This window comes from Rutilus rutilus, assembly GCF_951802725.1.
Source record: "Rutilus rutilus genome assembly, chromosome: 9".
Lineage (NCBI taxonomy): Eukaryota > Metazoa > Chordata > Actinopteri > Cypriniformes > Leuciscidae > Rutilus > Rutilus rutilus.
Genome location: NC_140223.1, coordinates 16,309,437 through 16,327,707, shown reverse-complemented (window position 1 = coordinate 16,327,707; position 18,271 = coordinate 16,309,437). Strand labels below are relative to the sequence as shown.

The 18,271-nt window shown below is 39.3% G+C and overlaps 1 protein-coding gene and 1 long non-coding RNA gene across 12 annotated transcripts in view; one reads left to right on the top strand and one right to left on the bottom strand.

Annotated features, from left to right (window-relative positions):
* ncam1b (neural cell adhesion molecule 1b) overlaps nucleotides 1–18,271 on the top strand; it is a 106,673-nt gene that overhangs the window by 83,509 nt on the left and 4,893 nt on the right. For 7 of the 9 annotated variants that reach the window (XM_084418157.1, XM_084418155.1, XM_084418154.1 and 4 more), the window contains 3 exons: nucleotides 8,194–8,389; nucleotides 8,633–8,749; nucleotides 10,124–10,708. In XM_084418157.1, the coding sequence (XP_084274283.1) occupies nucleotides 8,194–8,389; nucleotides 8,633–8,749; nucleotides 10,124–10,708 (898 nt within the window). The remainder of the gene's footprint in view (nucleotides 1–8,193; nucleotides 8,390–8,632; nucleotides 8,750–10,123; nucleotides 10,709–18,271) is intronic. The other 2 variants (XM_084418159.1, XM_084418158.1) reach the window with 1 other exon arrangement.
* LOC311296420 lies at nucleotides 722–3,986 on the bottom strand. 3 transcript variants are annotated; one of them, XR_014628585.1, is made up of 6 exons: nucleotides 3,923–3,978; nucleotides 2,810–2,883; nucleotides 2,625–2,752; nucleotides 2,396–2,498; nucleotides 1,477–1,573; nucleotides 722–967 (listed from the first exon to the last, which is right to left on the bottom strand). It is a non-coding gene; the product is annotated as an uncharacterized lncRNA (long non-coding RNA). The 3 variants fall into 3 exon arrangements; XR_014628584.1 differs by lacking the exon at nucleotides 722–967 and having other exon boundaries at nucleotides 1,247–1,573; nucleotides 3,923–3,979; XR_014628583.1 differs by lacking the exons at nucleotides 722–967; nucleotides 2,625–2,752 and having other exon boundaries at nucleotides 1,247–1,573; nucleotides 3,923–3,986.

Here is an 18,271-nt window from a genome sequence, read left to right as displayed (position 1 = left end):
ACTTTTTTCAGACCATTTTTAGGTTAAAAAGTTGTACAGTGAGGTAAATTTATTCTCTAATTAGCTTAAAATATAATGAATAGGTTGCTTCTAACTGTGTGGGCTGTGTGGTAGGAACCGCATTATAAAGTGAAGTGCTAATTCTGTGTGTTTTGCATAATCTTCAGTAACATCTTCCTGTTATTATCCTCGTTACGGTTTAATAAACAACTCCTACTGTCCCATCATAACCATTTGCTGGGCTATTGCATGCCTTTTTTTGTTAACTGGGTCATTCCTCAGGACATGGTGCCGTTTATGCAAGAACATTTCAGGAACGTTTTGTATTTATTTCTTTATTTAATTAAATTTTTAATGCTATTTTATTTTAATGTGTTTTGCATTGATCATAATTTTCTTTCAGTTACTTCTGAATTACTTTTGAGAATCCTATTTCCCCACCTCAGCCCCAAAGTACTAAGGCTGTATCTGTCATAGACAGTGAAAGCAAGGTTGCCATAAATGCAAGGTTATGGAGGATCTGTTTTTTGGGTAGTTTTAAATGCAATTTATCAATAACCTAGAGGGCAGAGCTTTGTCAGTTGCAAAAACAGTGAAGAAACCATGAAGGCCATAGAAGTCATAAAATAACACTGTAAAAAATAAAAAGTTGAGTAAACTTAAAAAAGTGAAGCAACCAGCTGCAAAGCATTTTTGAGTTTACTCAACTTCAGTGGTTGAAGTTCATCCAACTACCAGTCCAACTCAAAGAAACGAGTAAGCACAACTACAGAGGTCCTGAAGTTCAGTAAACTCAAAAAAGCTTTGCAGCTGGTTGCTTCACTTTTTTAAGTTGATTCAATTTTTAACTTTTTTAAGTTGATTCAACTTTTTTACTTTTTTAAGTTGATTCAACTTTTTCAAATATCTCACCCAGATACTTGTACAGCCTTCACATTAAGAATCCAAATGCAGGGAGTAAACCATACTGTAAATACAACACAATACAAAAGACATTGCTATCATTACAGAACTTATTTATTGACAAATATTCTGCAAAACAACACATTTTCTATTTGCATTAGGTACACATATTTTAAGGTGATGAAGTTCTATTCCACTCTTCAAGATTTATTAAAAAAAAACAAAAAAAAAAACACTATGCACAAAATTAGAGTACAAACTGGAATAAATAAATGCTCAACCTTACAATTATCCATATGGATTGCAGCTACTTGGACAATCTTTTGAAGGACTATGCAAAAAAAAAAAAAAATCAGCCTTGCGGAGCACTTTAGGTCAAGATAAATAAACGTTTTTTTTTTCTAAACAAACTAAACAATTTTTTTCTTAACCAGTTACTACTGGTGTATTTTAATGCTTTAGAATAGTTAACATTGGGGCCATAAATCAAGCCAAAGAGGAGAGTAACAACTGTGGCAAAGGTCTTGCACATTATCTGGCCCAAACTGCTCTTATAGTACTACAGAGAGGCACCTTATATTTGGGTTTGAGTGGATAGTGGCAACATCATCTTCAACGATAGTTAAGGTCCTCATCTTCTCCCCTTGTGAATGTCTTCTGGCTCTGTGTCCTGCAGTAGAAAATAAATCAGCATAAAATTAGGGTCATTTTTTTATTGTATTGAATTATGTTAGACCACAGAGTGTTCCTAAAGGTATGCTCATGTAACTTCACTTGAAAAGTAAAGGTGGTCATGTTTTCTAAGCATGTTCAAATTCAGCCATAGAGCTAAAACTGATAAACGGAAAACATTTTCCCAACTCCAAACAATGCCATATCAGCATTGATGTGATTGCCTGTGGCATTCGTCCACAGCAGAATCCACGGCCATTCTGATTTAATGCTTTTTTTAGTTTTAGTTTAGTTATTTTAGGTCACCCAAAATCGTACATGTATTAAGGCACACATTCTGTTCATCACCCAAAACTGGTCATATTGCATCAGTGAAGATTGGTTTAAATCACTAGAGTCACATGGATTACTTTCATGCTGCCTTTTCTTGTTTATATCTCCTATATTCATATTCTTTCATATTATATTAATTTTATTTACTCTGCTATTGCTACATTACTGTTTAACCTTATGATTGTGCACTGTATTGTTTTAACAGGTTAGATATCAGAGGGAATGTCTCCGGACAGTGTTGTGAAGCAGTAATTTTCCACTGTCTTTGCTTTGGTAAAATAACAGCTTGTTGAATTTGTGCTATCAGATGAAGTCAAACTGATCACTGAGAAAGTTTCAACTACAATTATTTAATAAAGTAATTTTTACCATGACTTTGTCTGTTGATGATAAGTTTTGTATATCACACAAAACCTATCTCTTAACAGCATCTGGTAAATAGGTGAAATATATCAGGTGTGAGTGTATATGCTGATGATCTTCTTACCAGGCAAGTCTTCAGGATGTTTCCAGACTTTTCCCTCATAAACAAAGGCAGACCTTTAAGAGTTGTAGACTTTCTTTGAGGAAGCACATTGGAGTTTCTGTGTCTGAAAGACAGAAAAACAAATACGGAACAAGTTATATACAAAGTGAAGCATGGGAATTACCTTGAAAAAGAGATGGCACCATTCAGCCTTTAACCAGAGAGATATGATCACATGCAAAATAATTACTTGATGATCAAGTGAGGATCTTCATCTCCACCACTTGCTCTGTACAACTAGATGTGTATTCATTTAACTAAGAGAAAAAGGTGCTCTTCGGATCAGTTTGTGTGATACTGTAATACTCAGCAGAGACCCTAAAAAAAAAAAAAAAAAACATTGTTGAAACAGTAAGAAAATTCAGTTCAACTCACCTGATCTTTTAAAAAATAAAGGCCACTGTTTTAGCACATCCAAGGATCTTGTCACTGTACTGATGTTCTTTAGTCTAAAAAGGACAAATACAACAGAACAAAGATACATCATTTTATTAAACAAAACAACAACAAAAAAATCAGTTACAGTTAGTAGTTAATTTAACATGTAGCAAAAATAATACAGAAAATGAATAATCAAATGTGAAAAAGAATCAATGCATAGGTTTCACTGTATTTACAGCGATTTTGTCTTTTGTTAATTGATTAACATTAAGGATTTAGCCTAATATTTAAGGATACACAATATTTTTTATCCTATTCACTTTAAAACATACCGCACACATACTACCCATTCTATTATTTGATATGCAAAGCTAACATACATATTTTTAACATAACACATTAGTTTTGCATAGGCTTCTATTATTAAATTTTTCCTCTAAATTGTATTGTATTTAATTAAATTGCACTACTGTAGAATGACTGAGCCTCAACCTAAGCATGTACAAATTGTAACTGAAATTTGTATAACTTACGTGACAAATAAACTTGAAATTAAATTGAACGGACTGCGGTCACTTTAAGAGCTCATGGATCTAACGTTAATACTGAAACATCTAGGTTTCACCAAATTGGTTATGTTCACTTAAGACATTGCCGACTGTGTTTACTTGAATACTTTTTTTGTTTTGTTTTTTTGTTATTGACATAATTGTATGTGTATGTCATTATTAAATCTCAATACGCCACGAAAGATAGCTGAATTCGCACTCAGATTCTGTCCGAGTCCGAGAGAAGCGGCTTTCTGTCTCTCAATCAGCGCAAGCACCGCATTTAAGTCTTTATTCACGACTTACTGAGCTTAACATTTTTAACATCTTTTAAACACCATGCACGTCCTTGTCCTTCTTTTTCAAGCATGTTTCCTCACTCTAACGTTAGTCTGGGTAACGTTAGCACGTTAAGTAGCAATGTGCTACGTGGATAATCTCTAACAATAGAAACTTATCGTCACCACGAAATATATCTTTTAACATAATACTATATTTTATCAACATATGTGTGCAATTTATAGCCTATTTTCATTCATAAAGCTTAAAGAAAACTTACCGCAATCAGATGAAATCCAGTCCCTTCGATAGCGTGGTTGGAGGAGGAAACCCCAAGTAACGTACAGCGAGACAGACTGCGCATGCGCGTTGACGGGAAGTTAAACGTTCGAACTATGAAATCAAAATATTAAGTTTTCTCAACTTAATTGTTTGTGTTCATTGGACAAAATAGTAGTGCACTTGCAGTTAAATAGTTTTTATAAGTAAACTCAACATTGCAGTAAAAAATTTGCCCACTCAACTTAAAATTTTAAACTGAGTTAACAATTTGCAAGTTGGATTTTTTACAGTGAAGTTGTTAGAGACAGAATAATAATAATGTACCACCATAGATAGTAGAGATTAACATATATTCTAAATGTTTTGGGGTTATAATCGCTGAAAATAAATTAGCTTAATTCTTTTTGTGTTAAATGAAAAACAAAGTCATAGTGATAGAGTCATGATGATAGTATATCATGTTTTTTGGATATTATCTTTCATTGAGTGTGTTATATAACCATTTGTTAATGTAAAAGGACTGCAAAGTTTCAGAGATCAAAATGCACTATAAATGTTATTATTGTCTCCCAAAAGATACAAGCGATTCTGAACTGCCTGTAATGAGTCATCAGTTATATACAAGCTTAATGGCAGCCTATGGTCTTCATTAGATATGTTTCCATCCAAAGTTGCGCGCAAAATTGGAATATCGCATAAAACATTTGCGAATAAAGAGAGTCGAAGAGAACAAAATCGCTCGCTGTTTTCTGCTCTGCGAAAGCAAATCCACTTTGCATGCGCTTTCGAACGATGAGGACTTGGGACCGTATTTAAAACCGACGCCACAGTTCGTATCACTGTGCATACAAGTGCTGAGTAAGTCTCTGGAGCTGAAATTCAGATAGGAAATCTTCAACACACAATGTAAGGGGTAAAAGGCCGCGCCATCTGACCAATCAGAGCAGAGCAGGCTCTCAGAAAGGAGGGGTTTAGAGAGACCGGATCCTTGATCAAGCCGTTTCAGACACTGAGAAGAGAGGTCATGCTGCAGTGTATATTATGAGCAAACTTTGACCTTGGATTTATGTAGGAAACCTCCAAAAGAAAATTAGGAACCTTAAAAAATGGCTTAATATAGGGGCACTTGCATCTCTACAGAAGTAAGTTATGAATACACATGTACTGAGAATGACCCAACTATTGTCACACATTCCCTTTCACCCTCAGCTTATGCCTTCATTCATTTTCCTTTTTATCCCCACCTTACTTTTTTCATTTTGAAACTTTGTTTCTGTGTTTGACTTATTTTTCTGCCTCTTGTTTTTCTCTTTCTCTCTCTTTCTTCCCATTTCCCTTTTACCTTGTTTCTCTGTTGTCCTGTCGTTGTTCCTGGGCTTGGATATGGACGGACCATCACATGCACTCATAACGCAAACGTCCTGGTGCCAATATCTTCCTCCTTCCCTTTGTTGTTGTTGTTATTGTGTTAATGCTTGTTCTGCCTGTGATCTTGTGCCCGTCTTTGTGTTTTGTAGTCACTCTGAGTGGTTCTTCAGTCTCCTGCACTCTAGTGTCTCTCCTGCTCTCTCCGTTATTGCTGCTTTTGCTTTGATAGAGTTGAGGAAACGTCTTCTCCTCATGTTGAGGATCCTCTGCATGATTTGTTTCTGTATCTCTCTAATGTGCTGGGAACACTGAGCCTCATAGACAAAGTAACTCTGAAAAATACAAAATATATATTCAGTTTTAGATGACCAAATGCTTAAAATGACTGTGCTTTTTAGTTTTTGTCAATAAAAGTTTGTTTTTTTAAATCTATCACATACAGTCTATAGACATTTGCACTGTATTTTGCTTAAGTAAAGCTACAATGTGTCATTTCAGTGGCACCAGAAGGAATTGACTAGACACTTAGCCTCGCCATAAAACAGTGCTTATTAATCATACCTTTTTGGTTTTTCTAAATGCAAGGTTATGGAGGATCTGTTTTTTTGGGGTAGTTTTAAATGCAATTTATCAATAACCTAGAGGGCAGAGCTTTGTCAGTTGCAAAAACAGTGAAGAAATCATGAAACACAAGGCCATAGAAGTCATAAAATAAGTATTATAATAATGTATGGCCTCTGTGGGCCTTTATTGTTCTATATGTTTGGAAACAACAATTACTTTTGCAATTCCATGTAGTGCTGCTTATGATGCAGAAATGACACATTTCATCTTAAATAATGAGAGAAACACTCAATTAAAAGCAGAGAGAAACTGTCTTGTCTGTCTGATATTCAGTAGACTTCTTTTGCTCTGTGGAAGTTTTAACTAAAACTGTACCAGTCCTTTGGGAACAAACTTTGTAACACGACTTTCAGATGTTATTTTATTACTTAAAAGACTTTTTGAGGCTTCTACATGAATTACTTACTGTAATATTTTGAAAAAAATAGCAATGGGTCTTATTCACTAAGCATGCGTACGTACAAATCTGTGCGTGAAATCTGCTGCATACTAATGTTTTCACGAACAGATGATGATTCACCAAAAACGTTTGTACTCAAATTTATGCTAAATATAGGAACAACTGAAACCACACATATAATCAAAAAGCACTTACTCAGTGCAGCCTTATAATCATGTTAAAAAGTTATATTTCATCTTATCACGACTATTTATATTATATTATACATTCATAAATAATTCAATTTCATTTCATCCACACAATTATTAGTGAATGAGACCCAATGTATTTTAGTCATCACTGGGGCTATTGTTCACATGTGGCATTTATTAAATTCATTTTTTTTTTATATAATGTTGTAGTGTCTTTTTTGATATCTTTAAAAGTTTGGGGTTGGTGAGATTTTAAGTTTTTGAAACATTAACATTAAAGTCTCTTATTTTCACCAAGACTGCATTTGTTTGATTAAAAATAGAGTAAAATATCTGGAAAATGATTGCAATTTAAAAGAACTGTTTTCTATTTGAATATATTTTAAAATGTTAAATGTAATTTATTCCTGTGATGTTTAAGCTGAATTTTCAGCATCATCATTCCAGTCTTCATTGTCACATGATCCTTCAGATATCATTCTAATATGCTGATTTAGTGCTCAAGAACCATTTCTAATTATTATCAATGTTGAAAACAGCTTGTGCTGCTTAATATTTTTGTAGAAATTGAAATTTTTTTTGTTTGTTTTTCAGTATTCAAAAGAACAGCATTTATTAGAATTAGAAGTTTTTTTGTAACATTACAAATGTCTTTACTGTCACTTTTGATCAATTTCATGTGTCCATGCTGAATAAAAGTGTTACTGGTTTTAAAACTTTTTAACAATAGTGTATTTGTTTGAAATGATACACTAAGATTTTAATGTCATAAAAAGTGTTTGTTGTGCCAGTTGTCATCTTATCATCATCTTAACTGTCTCTGGTGTTTATTGGTAAGTATTTTTATTTTTTTAACCACTGGTGGTCAATCGAAAGCATAATGTTGAAAGATTATGCAAAGATTCTCTCATCATTTACTCACGCTCATGTTGTTCCAAATCTGAGTGACTTTGAGGTAAATGTTTAATTAACATGATTGCCACTCTTTTCCTTACAATTAAAGTGAATGGGGATTGAAGCTTAAAAAACAAAACAAAAAACAACATTAAAGTAGTTCATACTGTGACTTTTGCGCAAGTCTTCTGAAGTCATGTGTGAGTAACGTTAATACATTGAAATGTAAGTCATTCACTGATAATCTTCCCCTCTAGTGAGCTGTTAACTCAGGAAACGTTCAGACCTGACTTGGGAAATCAAGCTTGATTTGTGTGAGAATCACTCAGTTTTCAGTAGACTCATGATCGGACTCATTCACATGAGTTATTGTTTTGTTATTTTGGAGCTCAATAGCCTCAGTCCCCATTCACTTTCATTATACTAAAGAGCAGCCAGGACATTCTCCAAAAACTCTCCTTTGGTGTTCTGCAAAAGAAAGTCAAAAAGTTTGAAACGGCCTGAGTGTGAGTAAATTAATTCAGAATTATTGGGTGAACTGTCCCTTTAAGTCCAAACATGTGTATTATATTCAGTGAGTGCACAATTTCAACTGAAGGGGGGAGTTGTTAGCTTTGCCTTGTTGGCTTCACCAATTGTCTTTGCTTTGCTGAATCCTGATAGTCTTGTGGTCTGAAAATAACTCTTGCTTGCTTGACTGTTACATTCCATGCATTTTGTGCATCTCCAGTTTGGGTTGATGATCCCTCCTGCTCTGTCTGTGTCTCTGTATTTCTCCTCTTTCTCCTCAAGACTCCATGGAAGATGGAACGGGCATGAACACTGGAGTAATTGTTGGTATTCTTATATTGGTGTGTGTGCTGCTGTTGCTGATCGTGGACGCCACCTGCTGCTTCCTCAACAAGTGTGGCATCCTCATGTGCATCTGCGGTAAACCCGGGCAAGGCACCAAGGGCAAGGACATAGAGACGGGCAAAGCTGCCTTTGTGTGAGTATCCACAATACTATATTTAATCCACTCAAACAAGCTCATACCACTCATCGAGAGCAGTCAAGGGCCCTGCATTGTAAAGCATATGGATGTTGAGCATGAATTATTTTCAGTCACAGAAGCTTCTATTATCAAACCAGCGTGAAAGAGCTCCTCTTATGCCACGACTATAGTGACCTCATCAAACTCTACTCATTGCTGTATAATGAGCAGATGTGTGTGCTTTCTCTCTGCATGCAGTCAAGATGTGTCTAAAGAACCCATTGTGGAAGTGAGGATAGAGGAAGAGGCCACAGCCAATCACGACGCAGAAGGACATCCTGAGCCCAATGAGACCACCCCACTGACCGAACCAGAGTAAGCTCAATGTTATGTGATTGTACTGTGCTTAACCACTTTGAAGTGATGCTATTGATCGGCATTATCACAGAACACCTCCAATGCCTTTAAAGCAGTTTTTCCCTGAGTATACCCATTCCAAACCACCTCACTTTGTTAGTTCTCACACTTAAAGACAACATGAAACCACATTTGTAGTGCATTTTTAAAGCTGCGGTGTCTAATTCCTGTGTCATTATTAGTTCTTTAAGGTCTAGTGATTTCAACAGTTTTTATTTGACTACCTTTCAAAAGTATTGGGTTAGTGAGAGATTAGCAAGGATGCATTAAAAATAGTTCAAATGATGAATGCTGCTCTTTTGAACAGGGTGTCCACAAAAATATTAGATTGCACAACTGTTTTCAACATTAAAAATAAGATATTTTTTCTTGAGCAGCATATTAGAATGATTTCTGAAGGACCGTGTGACATTGAAGATGAGTAATAATGCTGAAAATTCAGCTTTGCCATCACAGGAATACTTTTTTTTTTTTTTTTTTATATATATATATAATGAAATTGAAAACAGTTCTTTTAAATTGTAATAATATTGCACAATTTTTTTTTTTTTTTTTATCAAATAAATGCAGCCTTGCTGAGCATAAGAGACTTCTTTCTCTACCCCAGCTTTTGAATTGTAGAATACATGATTTAAAATAATCGGAACTATTATTTCTTTGTGTAAAGCATTTTAATAATTGTAAACACTGCAGCTTTAACATCCGTAATCTGATGTATTTTTTAGCTAAATAAAATAATTGGTGGAAAATGATCTGAAATGGGACTGGTAATGTCTATCAAACTTTCATTGGGTCATGAAAAGTGGCTCTAGACATGAACAGCTTTTGTACTTGTGGAGACCCGAATCCGAGTCTGATCTGGGGTCATATACGTCCTGTTCCCCCTCTCGTCCAATGCATTTTCCTGTCACCTCTCCACTTTTCTATTAAATAAAGGCAAAAAACCTTTGTTGTATCAGCAGAAAAAAAGCCATTTTGAATGTGCAGAAAGACCTATATATATTAATGGGAAAACTATGAAGAAAAACTTTTTAAAAAGTTCTGTACTAGAGCAAGTAAATAGAATCAATTTTGTTTTCATGTTGTTTTTGACATTATCCTGGATTTTCCTACACTCTTTTCCCCATATTTCATATTTTAAATCAAGTGCTCCCTCTAGTGACCACTGATGGTATCACCTCTCTTGCAATACATGCAATACTGTATTTCAAATCGGTATTGCATACGTGTTGTAACCTCATTCTTCTCCTGCAGTGGTTTGGTGTCTCTCCCTCAGCATGTCCCCTCAGTGTCGACATCACTCGTCTGTGTCTCTGTTTCCTGTTCTTACAGGCAAGGGACAAGAACTGCCGCCGCAGTGGTGGACTTGCCTCTTTCCGTGCCCACTAACTCAGACACAAACACTGACACCTTTGACCTTAGCCAGAGCAGCCCAGTTAGCGAGAGCACCACTCTCACCTCCAGCATCACAGCACCCCCTTCTGACCCTCCTAATCCCATCCATATGACACCACCCGACAGCAGCACACCAAAAACTCACACCAAACCCTCCATCTCATCTCCCTCATCCTCCGACCCGGCTAATGTTACTCTCCTGGTCGACCTGGGTGATGCCCAAAAAACACAAGCTGAGGTTTCTCCAGTGGTCCCGTCAGAAGGACCCCCTTCCCTTCCCAGCGTTGTAAACTCAAAAGTCACAGAAAACGAATTAGAGTCGCCCGAGTCTGTTCAGAGTGCATCTCATGCCACTTTAAATCCCATCAGCCCACAGGGCAGTGTCGCTATCCCCTTAGTGAATCATGAACTTGAGATTGATGGAGAACTTCCACTGGCTCCAGACACAGACGTCCCGCAGGATGGGTCACATGCTGTGGGGACAGCTGGCTCCAGTGGCCCATCTGCTCCAGCACAGAACGAGTATGGATCTCTAGATGCTCTCTAGATGTTCTCTTAGTTTGTGTGTGTGTTTGTTGTAACCATTATTTGTTTGTTTTAATTTCACTGCATGTGTTCATTTGAATCGGTGAATGTGCATGCATTTATATAGTTTTAGTCATTTAAAAGTGGTCAAAAATGAAAACTGTCATTTACTCACTCATGTCGTTCCAAATTTAATAATATTTCTTAAAATCCTAGAATCAGTCTTTTACTTTATTCCAGGGGTATCGATGGAGCCTTTATATTGGGACACGCGTCCCAGTGAAATACCTCTCTGCCCAAGTAAAATATTACTGATAAATCCTTGTCTGTCAATGGAGATTACAGTATACTGACCGGATAATCATTTTCTTTGATAATATTTTTGCAATCAAGTCATGTGAGTTTTCTATCAGCCATTTAAAATCCGAACTAGTGATGCCAGATTTGCGTACGAATTCCTCGTTTAATCTAATCGGTCAAACGGGTTTGCAAAGAGGCCAGAAATTGTTCACAATTCAGTTTGATTGACCCGGACAGTTCACTTGCGGAGGATACTTTATAAGACAAAACACAGAGAGAACTAAATGAGGTGGATATCTACAATCTATTGTAGGAAACAAAACTTGCGAATGTTTTTGTCAACGACAAAGCAACGTGCAAACAACACTTTACTGCAGGTAAAGACAATTTATATATATATAAAAGTATCAAGTAAGGATATAAAAATATGGGCACACTTTTTGATAGGAGACCTGTGCCCCAGTACTGATGAAAGCCTAGAAACGCCTCTGCTCAATCTGTGTGGAAACTCATTTGTACAGCGCTGCCCATACTGTAGATGTATGTACTAACTCGCTTAATTAGAGTTTGGGCTCCTTTGTTAATTTTTTTTAATTTATATTTTTGTAATGTTCTGCTTCCCTGTTCTGCTTTTCAGCAACAGGAATGCAAATCTTCAGTGCACAACATAAGAAGTCATATTTTACATGAGTTGTGATTGTGAGTTTGCTGTGTGTATAATAAAAATACTGCGTACTGCAAAATAATGGCTAGAAATGTCTTTATTAAAGGGATAGTTCCCCCAGAAATTATAATTGTCATTATTTACTCACTCTTCCAAACCCATAAGCCTTTCGTTCATCTTCGAAACACAAATGAAGATATGTAAATGAAGTCTAAGAGATTTCTGTCCCTCCATTGACAGCTATGCAAGTAATGCAACTGACACTTTGACGCTTTAAAAAGTTCATATAGATATTAAAATTAATCCATATGAATTGAGCGGTTTAGTCCAAATTTTCGATCACTTTATATGATGAACAGATTAAATGTAGGCTTTTATTCACATATTTGATCAGTGAACAGGATCAGTGAACAGAAGCTCAACCGAAACTGGTTGACACATGAAAACAAACCTCTTTGGTTCTTGGTTCTTGGTTCTGAAGCTCAAACGTGCTGCGTAACACGAGAACGAACATTATTGGTTCTTGCAGAAGCTCAAGCGTGCTGCGTAAGACGAGAATGAACCTCATTGGTTCTTGCAGAAGCTCAAACGTGCTGCGTAACATGAGAATGAACCTCATTGGTTCTTGCAGAAGCTCAAACGTGCTGCGTAACATGAGAACGAACATTATCGGTTCTTGTAGAAGCTCAAACGTGCTGCGTAAGACGAGAATGAACCTCATTGGTTCTTGCAGAAGCTCAAACGTGCTGCGTAACACGAGAATGAACCTCATTGGTTCTTGCAGAAGCTCAAACGTGCTGCGTAAGACGAGAATGAACCTCATTGGTTCTTGCAGAAGCTCAAACGTGCTGCGTAACACGAGAATGAACCTCATTGGTTCTTGCAGAAGCTCAAACGTGCTGCGTAACACGAGAATGAACCTCATTGGTTCTTGCAGAAGCTCAAACGTGCTGCGTAAGACGAGAATGAATCTCATTGGTTCTTGCAGAAGCTCAAACGTGCTGCGTAACACGAGAATGAACCTCATTGGTTCTTGCAGAAGCTCAAACGTGCTGCGTAACATGAGAACGAACATTATCGGTTCTTGTAGAAGCTCAAACGTGCTGCGTAACACGAGAATGAACCTCATTGGTTCTTGCAGAAGCTCAAACGTGCTGCGTAACACGAGAATTAACCTCATTGGTTCTTGCAGAAGCTCAAGCGTGCTTCGTAACACGAGAACGAACATTATCGGTTCTTGCAGAAGCTCAAACGTGCTGCGTAACGAGAATTAACCTCATTGGTTCTTGCAGAAGCTCAAACGTGCTGCGTAACGAGAATGAACCTCATTGGTTCTTGCAGAAGCTCAAACGTGCTGCGTAACACGAGAATGAACCTCATTGGTTCTTGCAGAAGCTCAAGCGTGCTTCGTAACACGAGAACGAACATTATCGGTTCTTGCAGAAGCTCAAACGTGCTGCGTAAGACGAGAATGAACCTCATTGGTTCTTGCAGAAGCTCAAACGTGCTGCGTAACACGAGAATGAACCTCATTGGTTCTTGCAGAAGCTCAAACCTGCTGCGTAACATGAGAATGAACCTCACTGGTTCTTGCTGAAGCTCAAACCTGCTGCGTAACATGAGAATGAACCTCATTGGTTCTTGTGGAAGCTCAAACGTGCTGCCTAACACGAGAATGAACCTCATTGGTTCTTGCTGAAGCTCAAACGTGCTGCGTAACACGAGAATGAACCTCATTGGTTCTTGCAGAAGCTCAAACGTGCTGCGTAACACGAGAATGAACCTCATTGGTTCTTGCAGAAGCTCAAACGTGCTGCGTAAGACGAGAATGAATCTCATTGGTTCTTGCAGAAGCTCAAATGTGCTGCGTAACACGAGAATGAACCTCATTGGTTCTTGCAGAAGCTCAAACGTGCTGTGTAACGAGAATGAATCTCACTGGTTCTTGCAGAAGCTCAAACGTGCTGCGTAACGAGAATTAACCTCATTGGTTCTTGCAGAAGCTCAAACGTGCTGCGTAACGAGAATGAACCTCATTGGTTCTTGCAGAAGCTCAAACGTGCTGCGTAACACGAGAATGAACCTCATTGGTTCTTGCAGAAGCTCAAACGTGCTGCGTAACGAGAATTAACCTCATTGGTTCTTGCAGAAGCTCAAACGTGCTGCGTAACACGAGAATGAACCTCATTGGTTCTTGCAGAAGCTCAAACGTGCTGCGTAAGACGAGAATGAATCTCATTGGTTCTTGCAGAAGCTCAAACGTGCTGCGTAACACGAGAATGAACCTCATTGGTTCTTGCAGAAGCTCAAACGTGCTGCGTAACATGAGAACGAACATTATCGGTTCTTGTAGAAGCTCAAACGTGCTGCGTAACACGAGAATGAACCTCATTGGTTCTTGCAGAAGCTCAAACGTGCTGCGTAACACGAGAATTAACCTCATTGGTTCTTGCAGAAGCTCAAGCGTGCTTCGTAACACGAGAACGAACATTATCGGTTCTTGCAGAAGCTCAAACGTGCTGCGTAACGAGAATTAACCTCATTGGTTCTTGCAGAAGCTCAAACGTGCTGCGTAACGAGAATGAACCTCATTGGTTCTTGCAGAAGCTCAAACGTGCTGCGTAACACGAGAATGAACCTCATTGGTTCTTGCAGAAGCTCAAGCGTGCTTCGTAACACGAGAACGAACATTATCGGTTCTTGCAGAAGCTCAAACGTGCTGCGTAAGACGAGAATGAACCTCATTGGTTCTTGCAGAAGCTCAAACGTGCTGCGTAACACGAGAATGAACCTCATTGGTTCTTGCAGAAGCTCAAACCTGCTGCGTAACATGAGAATGAACCTCATTGGTTCTTGTGGAAGCTCAAACGTGCTGCCTAACACGAGAATGAACCTCATTGGTTCTTGCTGAAGCTCAAATGTGCTGCGTAACACGAGAATGAACCTCATTGGTTCTTGCAGAAGCTCAAACGTGCTGCGTAACACGAGAATGAACCTCATTGGTTCTTGCAGAAGCTCAAACGTGCTGCGTAAGACGAGAATGAATCTCATTGGTTCTTGCAGAAGCTCAAATGTGCTGCGTAACACGAGAATGAACCTCATTGGTTCTTGCAGAAGCTCAAACGTGCTGTGTAACGAGAATGAATCTCACTGGTTCTTGCAGAAGCTCAAACGTGCTGCGTAACGAGAATTAACCTCATTGGTTCTTGTGGAAGCTCAAACGTGCTGCGTAACGAGAATGAACCTCATTGGTTCTTGCAGAAGCTCAAACGTGCTGCGTAACGAGAATGAACCTCATTGGTTCTTGCAGAAGCTCAAACGTGCTGCGTAACGAGAATGAACCTCATTGGTTCTTGTGGAAGCTCAAACGTGCTGCGTAACACGAGAATGAACCTCATTGGTTCTTGCAGAAGCTCAAACGTGCTGCGTAACGAGAATTAACCTCATTGGTTCTTGCAGAAGCTCAAACGTGCTGCGTAAGACGAGAATGAACCTCATTGGTTCTTGCAGAAGCTCAAACGTGCTGCGTAACGAGAATGAACCTCATTGGTTCTTGCAGAAGCTCAAACGTGCTGCGTAACACGAGAATGAACCTCATTGGTTCTTGCAGAAGCTCAAACGTGCTGCGTAACGAGAATTAACCTCATTGGTTCTTGCAGAAGCTCAAACGTGCTGCGTAAGACGAGAATGAACCTCATTGGTTCTTGCAGAAGCTCAAACGTGCTGCGTAACACGAGAATGAACCTCATTGGTTCTTGCAGAAGCTCAAACGTGCTTCGTAACACGAGAATGAACCTCATTGGTTCTTGCAGAAGCTCAAACGTGCTGCGTAAGACGAGAATGAATCTCATTGGTTCTTGCAGAAGCTCAAACGTGCTGCGTAACACGAGAATGAACCTCATTGGTTCTTGCAGAAGCTCAAACGTGCTGCGTAACGAGAATTAACCTCATTGGTTCTTGCAGAAGCTCAAACGTGCTGCGTAACGAGAATGAACCTCATTGGTTCTTGCAGAAGCTCAAACGTGCTGCGTAACACGAGAATTAACCTCATTGGTTCTTGCAGAAGCTCAAGCGTGCTTCGTAACACGAGAACGAACATTATCGGTTCTTGCAGAAGCTCAAACGTGCTGCGTAACGAGAATTAACCTCATTGGTTCTTGCAGAAGCTCAAACGTGCTGCGTAACGAGAATGAACCTCATTGGTTCTTGCAGAAGCTCAAACGTGCTGCGTAACACGAGAATGAACCTCATTGGTTCTTGCAGAAGCTCAAGCGTGCTTCGTAACACGAGAACGAACATTATCGGTTCTTGCAGAAGCTCAAACGTGCTGCGTAAGACGAGAATGAACCTCATTGGTTCTTGCAGAAGCTCAAACGTGCTGCGTAACACGAGAATGAACCTCATTGGTTCTTGCAGAAGCTCAAACCTGCTGCGTAACATGAGAATGAACCTCATTGGTTCTTGTGGAAGCTCAAACGTGCTGCCTAACACGAGAATGAACCTCATTGGTTCTTGCTGAAGCTCAAATGTGCTGCGTAACACGAGAATGAACCTCATTGGTTCTTGCAGAAGCTCAAACGTGCTGCGTAACACGAGAATGAACCTCATTGGTTCTTGCAGAAGCTCAAACGTGCTGCGTAAGACGAGAATGAATCTCATTGGTTCTTGCAGAAGCTCAAATGTGCTGCGTAACACGAGAATGAACCTCATTGGTTCTTGCAGAAGCTCAAACGTGCTGTGTAACGAGAATGAATCTCACTGGTTCTTGCAGAAGCTCAAACGTGCTGCGTAACGAGAATTAACCTCATTGGTTCTTGTGGAAGCTCAAACGTGCTGCGTAACGAGAATGAACCTCATTGGTTCTTGCAGAAGCTCAAACGTGCTGCGTAACGAGAATGAACCTCATTGGTTCTTGCAGAAGCTCAAACGTGCTGCGTAACGAGAATGAACCTCATTGGTTCTTGTGGAAGCTCAAACGTGCTGCGTAACGAGAATTAACCTCATTGGTTCTTGCAGAAGCTCAAACGTGCTGCGTAACGAGAATGAACCTCATTGGTTCTTGCAGAAGCTCAAACGTGCTGCGTAACACGAGAATGAACCTCATTGGTTCTTGCAGAAGCTCAAACGTGCTGCGTAACGAGAATTAACCTCATTGGTTCTTGCAGAAGCTCAAACGTGCTGCGTAAGACGAGAATGAACCTCATTGGTTCTTGCAGAAGCTCAAACGTGCTGCGTAACACGAGAATGAACCTCATTGGTTCTTGCAGAAGCTCAAACGTGCTTCGTAACACGAGAATGAACCTCATTGGTTCTTGCAGAAGCTCAAACGTGCTGCGTAAGACGAGAATGAATCTCATTGGTTCTTGCAGAAGCTCAAACGTGCTGCGTAACACGAGAATGAACCTCATTGGTTCTTGCAGAAGCTCAAACGTGCTTCGTAATACGAGAATTAACCTCATTGGTTCTTGCAGAAGCTCAAACGTGCTGCGTAACGAGAATGAACCTCATTGGTTCTTGCAGAAGCTCAAGCGTGCTTCGTAACACGAGAACGAACATTATCGGTTCTTGCAGAAGCTCAAACGTGCTGCGTAACGAGAATTAACCTCATTGGTTCTTGCAGAAGCTCAAACGTGCTGCGTAACACGAGAATGAACCTCATTGGTTCTTGCAGAAGCTCAAACGTGCTTCGTAATACGAGAACGAACATTATCGGTTTTTGCAGAAGCTCAAACGTGCTGCGTAACACGAGAATGAACCTCATTGGTTCTTGCAGAAGCTCAAACGTGCTGCGTAACACGAGAATGAACCTCATTGGTTCTTGCAGAAGCTCAAACGTGCTGCGTAACACGAGAATGAACCTCATTGGTTCTTGCAGAAGCTCAAACGTGCTGCGTAACACGAGAATGAACCTCATTGGTTCTTGCAGAAGCTCAAACGTGCTGCGTAACACGAGAATGAACCTCATTGGTTCTTGCAGAAGCTCAAACGTGCTGCGTAACACGTGAATGAACCTCATTGGTTCTTGCAGAAGCTCAGGTGTGCTGCGTAACAAGAGAATGAATCTCATTGGTTCTTGCAGAAGCTCAAACATGCTGCGTAACACGAGAATGAACCTCATTGGTTCTTGCTGAAGCTCAAACGTGCTGCGTAACAAGAGAATGAATCTCATTGGTTCTTGCAGAAGCTCAAACGTGCTGCGTAACACGAGAATTAACCTCTTTGGTTCTTGCAGAAGCTCAAACGTGCTGCGTAACACGAGAACGAACATTATCGGTTCTTGCAGAAGCTCAAACGTGCTGCGTAACACGAGAATGAACCTCATTGGTTCTTGCAGAAGCTCAAACGTGCTGCGTAACACGAGAATGAACCTCATTGGTTCTTGCAGAAGCTCAAACGTGCTGCGTAACACGAGAATTAACCTCATTGGTTCTTGCAGAAGCTCAAGCGTGCTTCGTAACACGAGAACGAACATTATCGGTTCTTGCAGAAGCTCAAACGTGCTGCGTAACGAGAATTAACCTCATTGGTTCTTGCAGAAGCTCAAACGTGCTGCGTAACGAGAATGAACCTCATTGGTTCTTGCAGAAGCTCAAACG